The 8,941-nt window shown below is 32.4% G+C and overlaps 1 protein-coding gene across 3 annotated transcripts; it reads left to right on the top strand.

Moving 5' to 3' along the window:
- Positions 1-2,590: 2,590 nt before the first annotated feature.
- Positions 2,591-8,941, top strand: LOC117600236 (uncharacterized). Of its 3 annotated transcripts, none has more exons than XM_034315362.2 (17): positions 2,591-3,047; positions 3,127-3,273; positions 3,336-3,849; positions 3,924-4,545; positions 4,621-5,057; positions 5,126-5,327; positions 5,401-5,839; positions 5,907-6,263; positions 6,355-6,963; positions 7,039-7,332; positions 7,401-7,445; positions 7,506-7,589; positions 7,659-7,899; positions 7,980-8,359; positions 8,427-8,593; positions 8,667-8,799; positions 8,864-8,941. In XM_034315362.2, exons 3-17 carry the CDS (start codon positions 3,336-3,338, stop codon positions 8,927-8,929), a joined length of 4,590 nt encoding a protein of 1,529 aa, XP_034171253.2. In that variant the 5' UTR covers positions 2,591-3,047; positions 3,127-3,273; the 3' UTR covers positions 8,930-8,941. The 3 variants fall into 3 exon arrangements, with proteins under 3 accessions (XP_034171253.2, XP_034171252.2, XP_034171251.2); XM_034315360.2 differs by having other exon boundaries at positions 2,595-3,047; positions 5,907-6,281; XM_034315361.2 differs by lacking the exon at positions 3,127-3,273 and having other exon boundaries at positions 2,592-3,047; positions 5,907-6,281.

Raw genomic sequence — 8,941 nt, 5'->3', positions numbered from 1 at the left:
TCCAGGCGGCGCTGATGTCGCTTCTCTACATGCATACCTTGTACCACTGATTTTAACATACACAACTAAAGATATCGTGACGTTATGTTCCCGCGATATTTGTTGCCGTTTCTCAATTGTTTCAAAATTTAAAGAGACTGAAGAAATATGGCGCACAGTGAGTGATAGTGGTGACAGAATTTCCAGGTTCGTGAATTCCATTATTATAATTATTACTATTATTATTATTACTACTATTATTATTACTATTGCTATTATTATTATGACTATTATTATTATTTAAAAGGATATTTTTTTTAATTTTTTCTACGTTTTTAGGTTTTTCAATAACTTCTGCTGATGAGATGCAGCAACAGGAGGAGAAGATAAACATTAAGTAAGTATTAACTGTTTACATTGCTGTTTTCGTAATATATTTAATTTTAATTATTAAAATGTATCTTAAAAGAAAGAGTAGCATCAGAGGGTGTATTAACGAAAACAACAGGATGTTCTTCTTCCCCCAAGAGAGAAAGGATAAGAAGAGGATGGCACAGTGGGTGGAAGTATGTGACAACCTAAAGTCGGTGCTTTCACCTGAAAACTGAAATTCTGGGTGATCTGTAGCAGCTACTTTAAAGAAAAGTACTTCATGAGGAAAAGATTAACAACATCAGCAGTTCCATCACTGAACTTATTTGGTAAATACTCTTATATACTTTTTATAGCATATGTAAATAATTGTTAATGAAAATATTTATTGCATAGGCTGTAATAAATATTGCATGTTAGAAGCTGCCTCTATTAAAATAGAGCAACAAGATACCTGGATGCAAATGAAAAGAAGTATTCAGTTTACATATACAATATATAAAACCATTAACATGGTATTAATATATTAAGTATAATCTGTGAGCAGTGTGTGTGTTTTATTGTATGTATGATTGTGATTAATTGTATATTATTATTGATATATATATATATATATTTATTATATTTTTGTAAAAATTTAATATATTTTCTTTATTATACATGTATTGTTGTCATTTTTTCCCTTTCATTATTTTTATTTTTCAAAGTTTTGAATAAGTAAGACCATGCACACGTATATAGGGACCATGTGCTTGTGTGTGTGTACCTCACCGATATCATTTATATGCGTTTGCATCGACACCAGCGCCGCCTGGATTTTCTGCGCTAAACTAATTTTAGTACAGTTTGGAGGGCCTGTGGTAAACTATCCACTTCCGAGCGGTTGAAGTCACTATCGTATTTTGTACACCGTTCCAAAAGGCAATAAAAAATTAGCGTACTTTGTTCGAAATCGCTAAAAAATCTTAGAATATTTTCATTTGAAAATTATACAATTCATTTGTCGATTTATACGTATAAAGAAGTAAGAACAACAATTTAACTGTCAACCACAATGAAATATTTTACGAATATATGCATACAGAGTTCGGAGGATAAATTGTATTAGCTAAATTTATTAAAAATAATAAAAGAATTTCCATTAATTGAGGCGAGCGCCGAGGCCGAACTTCGAATTCTGCGTCGGTAGAACAGTCAACGTTGCATAAAAAATTAGACCGAAATTTTTGGTACTTTTTTTATGAAATTTTTACCAAATTGTGAAAAACTCCATGATACCACTAAAATGATACTGTTGCGTGTCCGCTCGCGGAAGATAGGGATATTTGGGGAATTAAAGGCGCAGGTATGATAATCCGCGGAGCGCGGAGGCGCTCCGCTCGCAAGGCGCGGAAATGAAAAATATAAACTGTTATTCCTGTTTACTGTAGTTTAATATTTAGAGTTCAATTTAAAGCTGATCTTCAACTTTGTGTTTACAATGCTTTAAATTGCTGCGTGAGAACGACTTGTCTAAATCGAGCGACAAAATCATTCTAACGATTCTGCGCTTGGCGGAGGAGATCTTCGCGCGTTGTCCGTCGATGCCCCTTCCTTGGTGGATCCTGGATCCTCCCTCAGGATCATCCCTCGTCCAATGGTGGAGGAGTCCACCCCGTCTCGTGTGGGCCCCTTCTCCTGGCTGTGGTCCACCCTCAGACGCGTGGAAGTGGAGGCGCTCCGCCAAGACGCTAGAACGTTGCAGCGCACATGTGCTACGAGAAAGCGTGGGACCCAGAGAAATTAGGAAACGACAAGACCTTGTACTTGCCAAAGCAACTCTTGAGGAAATTTACGACCCTCTCAGAGTGCATAAATAGACAGGATATCGAAAAAGACTTCGTAGTTTTTAAGGACCGTTCGTGACTTGGTCGAAAACAACGAATTGGCTATGGTCTATCATAAATTAGTCTTTTAGGAATTTTCGAAGTGAAACTATTCCATTCTCTGGATTTCCGGCTTCCTCTCAGCTCAATCACCCACGTCGAGGGGTTTACAATTTACTCTTTGTCTATTTATATAAGCGTACGCACAGACGATGTTTGAAATTCGCTCTTAATTTATGACCATCGATACAAAAGGTCCTCGAAGAACATCCAAGACATATCGATACAATAGACTATCGATAAATATTCCCATGGCAGTGTCGCCACACCACTCTAAACATATTCACGTGATAACGTTTCACGTAACAATACCAAACACGATATAATTTGGTTATATTTGGATAATATAAGGATCAGAGCGCCATTCTTTAGGGTCTCCTGAATACGTCCCTCAAATTTTTTTGCATTCTGTTTAGTAATGACGACGTAATTTGTGTTCTCGTTTCGAGTGATTATTCTAGGGACTGTCGGTAAAATTCCCAACGGACCATCACGAGTATCAACCCATAACCTTTACTGAGAAAGATCACTAGAAGATTTGCAGGCGCGGTAGTAATAAAATTCACCACATATTCCACCAATCCATACAAAGCATTCTTGCAGTAGAAATTCAAAATAAAATACTAACCGTTTCGGGTTGAGCTTCTCGAGAAAGAAATGTGCGTGATTTGGTATTTTGATTTATCTCTCAAAGCTGGCACGTAGTACACTGAGATCATTACAACATTATTAAATAGTTTGTAAGAAAGTATTTTATATTGAAAACATAAGGTACGTGTTTCAAGTATTAACAAGTTAATTTATATCTGTAACTATCCCCATCACTCAAAAACAACTCTTTATTTTTTAGGAGCATGCAATAATAAACGATGATTTAGATCGCGACGTTTGTGTTTTGCAAAATTGTTTTTAATAATTCGTACAAGTATTTTGTTTTTTGTATGAAGATTAGTTATTGATATTTTTATTTCAAGAACGACGTTTTGATGTTAAGAAGGTAAACTAGGTTTTCTACTTCTATAAAGTATAATGGAATAATGGATCTATTTTAATTTTTAGATGGATGATACATTAGATTCTATTAGGCCTTCTTATAATGTTCATCCTCGAGAAGAGATGTCATATTTGTTTGGCAGAGATCCAAGCATACTGGCTTATGGACAAAGACCTGCTCCCTCCAAATATACTAAAAAGAATTTGCTTTCTGTTTATGAGATTGAGGAAAGTAATTCTAGTAGTGAAACTGGTGTCTTTAATTTGGAATCACACAGCTTACAAACTGCTAAAGTATATTTACGAATGAAACCATTCCCTAAGAAGTTGAAGTTAACAGAAGAGCAAACAAATGCCTATAAAATACTCAATTCAACTACTTTATTCACAAGATTGCCTACTTTAGAAAATAACAGTAGTTGTCTAAAGAGATCCAATAGCACCGATATTGTGTGCAGAAAATTCACATTCACTAAAACATTCGGGCCTGAAACTACTCAGTTAGAATTATTTGAACAAGCAGTGAAACAACACATGGTAGATTTTTTAGCTGGACAAAATTCTACCATTATGACATATGGTAAAAATATTTTAAATTGAATCTGTTTTGAATTAAACAACGAGTATAATCTATGGCAAATAATTATTTTATAGGTACAACAAATTCAGGGAAATCTTATACCTTACAAGGAACTACTACATCCCCTGGAATTATACCAAGATGTTTGGAATTTGTCTTCTCTAATATCACACCAAAATCCACTCCTTCTTACAAGCCTATGAATCATTGTGATGTTGTTTCTCTGAACCCTCTTGAGCGTGCTCAAGAATTAGAGATAAAAACCAAGTTACTGACATTTGCTTCAGTGGATAAACATCAATATATGAATGCTTATAAAGAGATGCAGAAATTGTTACAAGAAGAATCACCGATTCGACCTAGTCAGTGCATCGATTCTCATTATTCTGTTTGGGTATCTTTTGCCGAAATTTATAACGAAATTGTATATGATCTTTTATCGAACGAATGTCAGAAAAAAAGAACAGCTCTTAAGTTAGCAACAGATTCTCAAGGAAGAGCATTTATAAAAGGTCTGAAGACTGTTTGTGTGAATTCTGGTTCTGAAGCGTATCAAGTATTAATGGCTGGCCAGTATAATTTAAAGGTAGCTGCGACAGCTCTGAATGCCAGAAGCTCCAGATCTCATTGTATATTTACTATTAAATTACTGAAATATTATATTGAAAATGATTCCAATTCTGTTGAAGTTAGCACGTATGTACATCATATTTTTCTTACAGAGTTCTTGTTCTAATCGTTTTAGTTATGTGATTTTTATTTTACCAACAGGTTCGCGTTTTGTGATTTGGCTGGTTCAGAGCGATTGAAGAAGACGTTGAATATCGGAGAGAGATTAAAAGAAGCTCAAAATATTAATACAAGCTTACTAGTGTTGGGAAGATGCTTAAAAACTATTCATGAAGGACAGATATCGAAACAAAAAATAGAACATACTGGACCGTTTAGAGAATCGAAATTAACGAGGCTGTTTCAAAAAGCCCTATCTGGCAAGGAGCATATAGCTCTTATAGTAAATATCAATCCGGTACCAAATTTATACATAGAAACGCAGAATGTTTTGAATTTTTCTGCTATTGCAAAGAAGATAGTTATAGAACAGAAGGAGAAAGAATATAAGAAAAATAAATCAAGATTTTCACAGTTAGTTACTCAAAGTATGAAAACAGTAACTGATTGGGATTCTACACAAATAGTAGAAAGTGAAGGTGATATATATATATATAATTATACTTTCAAAGTAAAAATTAGGCTTGTAACTTTCATTCTTTTGTAGATTGGCAAAATACTGTTGAAAACGATAGTACACCTGATTATGTTAATACCGAAGATTATGAGGAATTGTTATACGAAAATACAAAATTAAAGAAAGAAATTGTTGCTTTAAAGAGTTCTGTATTATCCCGCGATTTACAAATACGTCAAGAAATGGCTGATACTTATACGGCTATGATGAAAGAGCTTGAAACAGAATGGAAGTATGTATATACATTGTTTGATGTTGTTTTTCTTATAATTTATTTTACTAATATATCGTTAAATACAATTTAGAAATCGTATAAAAGATGTGGAAGAACAACAGGAAGATGCACTTCACTGGTCTGTGAAACAGGTTGAAGACTTTTACAAGCAGAAATTAGACCAAATGAGTACTCGGAAGAGGAAGAAGTATTTGACCGATTCCGAAAATAATTTCGATGACGATGTTGATGATATAAAAAAGATTAACGAGTTAGAAATAGAGAATTCACGTTTGATAACGAAAATCGTGCTATTAAAAAATAATTTGAAGGAGATCAAAGAAACAAATCAAGCGTTAACAGTAGAAAAAAATAAAGTAACATTCGAACTGGGCTTGACAAAGGAAGATTTAAAAAGTATGACAAATCTATTGAACGCAGCCCAACAAGAAATTAATTTTGATGAGGAGTCAAAATGTTACCTCGAAGAATTAAAATCCCAGTTATTTGCTAAGCAAGAACAAGTTAAGGTACATATATCAAATTCGAAGTATTACATTAAGTATACTGTTTTTAATGTTTTTGGTATTATTTTAGAAATTAAAAGTATTCTTGAATGAAGCAAAAGAAGAGTACATTTCAATCACTACCGAAGTAAGAGAAAAAGAATATACGATTAAAGAACAGGAAGAAGAACTGTTTGAGAAACAAGAAACTATAAAAGAATTAGAACATGAGTTGACGGATCTTAATATTTGTTTGATGGAACAGACCAAAACAATGGAAATGTTAGAAGAAAAATTGGAGGCTCAAACAAAGAAAATTCTAGATGACGAAAATAAAATACAAATTATGCAAGAACAAATAGATAAATTAATAAATGAAAAATTATTATTGCAAGACGGGGTTGAATTATTGAAAAAAGTAGATCGTACTGAGATCAGTATAAAAGATGTAAGCTGTAAAATTGATGTATGTCTGAATTGTTGCATCGTATTTTATTATTTTTTATTGAAATGTAATATTACAAATTTTTATGTAACAGGACTCCGAAACATCTTCTGATTGCTTGGAAAATGAAGAGCAAGCGTCTTCTACAATCGAACCAGAAATAATAAATGATACACTTGAGAATGATAAAAAGGATATTAAAACAGTAGCGGATGAGGAAATAGATACGCAGATGCAAGAAAAAATAATTGCTATAAACGAAGAGAACTTGAGATTGAAAAAAAAATTAACTCAGAGTACAATTGAAATACAAAGTCTAAAAGAAGAGTTGGAACATACCAAAGTTAAGCAAAACGACATAGCTGAACAAATACGCAATTTGCAAATTAATAATATAAAGGCTAAAGCTGAAAATGGTGATGCTAAACATAAAGTAGCAATAGAAACAGTAGAGATAGGTTGCCAGATAAGTGTGAAATCTGAAGAGCAAGGTATAAACACTATTAAAATTGATTTACACGATGAAAGTAGCCAGACCTTTGAAGATCTAATAAAAGAAGAAAATGAATACATAATAAAGGAAGAAATTAATGAGATAAATTCCGCTGAAGAAAACTGTGATCAGGATGTTATATTAGATGAATTAACAAAATTAATGGTAAAATACGATGATGTTAAGACACTGTACAAAGAGAAATGTCTGGTATGTAAGAGGTTGTTACGGTAGGCAAAACAATCGTATTCTCTTACTACTGCTAATTATTTTATCATTTTCTAGATAGTGGAAGAAACATACAAAGAAATATTGTTTTTAGAACAAAAAATAAAAGAACTTTCAGCAGAAAGTTGTACAAATAAAGTTATTGCTGAGGAATACAAACAGTCAATTGAGTTGCTACGACAGGAACTTTCTACTATGAAAGAAGATAAGAATCAAATTAAAGAGACGTTACAATCCACTGATAACATTAAAGTTAGTTTGGAAACTAAGATTAATGATTATGAACAGCGACTTAACGATACCGAACAACAGCTCATACTTGCTAAGAATAATTACAATCAGTGTATGGAGGTATATTGCTTGGTTTTATTTGAATATATTTTATATTTTCTTTTTAAACATTTATCTAATATTTACAGAAATTGAATACCTTACAAGCAAGTTTTGATTCTCTTACCACGAAGGTATGTATTGATTATAATATTATTATTTTCTATATATTTAATCTATTCATTTTCTTACAGTGCAAAAATGAACACGAACAAAAAATAAGTAACTTAGAAAAGGAACTTTCTGTTACAATAGAAAAAACTAATTTAAAATCACAGGTATTTAAGAAAAATCATAACGAAATTTGACAAATTTTCGGTTTTTATTCTCTTCTTTTCTTTTCTTAGTGTTTGGATGTTCATGCTGCAAAAATTATGGAATTAGAACAAAATCTTGAGGGTGTAACAGAGCTTAAACAAAAGATTGATGAATTAAACAAAAAGTTAGAAATATGTCAAACTGAGAAAGATAATTTACAAAAATTATTGGGTGAGAACAATGATAGGCTTTTAGAACTTGAGGAGCGTTTAGTATCCGCGCAGGAAAAAGAACAAGAAAAGGATGATGAGATAAATTCGCTTCAAAGAGGTTGGTCAAACGATAGTACCAGACATTATTTTAAGTATATAATTACGTTTTGAAAATTTTTATATTTTATATTGCTATAGAAATGAAGCAGATGATACAAAAAACTGAGAATGACGATAAAAGTGATAAATTAATGGAAGTAGAAATGAAGAATACGATTAAAAATTTAACAGAAATGAAAGAAAAACTTTCCGGAAAACAAGAATATATAGAACAATTAGAATTGCAGGTTAAAGAGAGCGAACAAAATGCGAAAATTTTAGAACTTTTACAGCTAAGCAGTCAGGAAAGACAAGCAGAGAATGAAAGATTAAGAGCTATGAATGAAAAATTAAAAAGTAATTTGATCGAGAAGGAACGTGAAATGGAATCGTTTATGAAGAATAGGGACGAAATGGTGGTAAAATATGAATGTTTAGTGAAGAATCAGCAAGAAGAATTAGAAAAACAGAAACAAGAGGTACTTGAAGGATTATTTAATAAAAATATTATTCGATGAACTTTCCTTAATAACGGCTTTTTCTCAGTTAATTAAAAATCATCCCAAAGAAGTGGGTTATTGCGAAAATACATCCGAAGATGAAGTGGTGCACAAAGAGCGTCGAACTCGACGACCACCTAAAAAATTCACCCCCACGTCAAAAGTGGATAATCATGACATTCCAACGATCGACCTTTCAACTTCTGATTCTAAGTAAATTACATAAAAATTATTTAAGTTTTATAAACGAAATGACAGATTGAAACATGTTATTTTGATGTTTTAGACGAAGCACGAAACGTACTATTTTACCACCCCCACCACAGGTGGAAACACTTTCAGAGAAAAAGAGAAGTACTCGTAAAAAGAAGCTGTACATAAAAGGAGATGAATCTTTTCACGATATCGAGCCATTGGAGGTAAATTTTTTAAATTTCAATTAATATTTGATAGAGTACATATACATATTTTTATACATTTTAGAGTACAGTAATAATCACGCCAACTACGAAAACACGCAATTTAAGGAGTAAGCGAAAGAATGTGTAAATAAAACGTATC

The sequence above is a fragment of the Osmia lignaria genome, chromosome 15 (assembly GCF_051020975.1).
Source record: "Osmia lignaria lignaria isolate PbOS001 chromosome 15, iyOsmLign1, whole genome shotgun sequence".
Lineage (NCBI taxonomy): Eukaryota > Metazoa > Arthropoda > Insecta > Hymenoptera > Megachilidae > Osmia > Osmia lignaria.
Note: the sequence above shows the minus strand (reverse complement) of the source record. Positions and strands in the feature narration are given on the sequence as shown.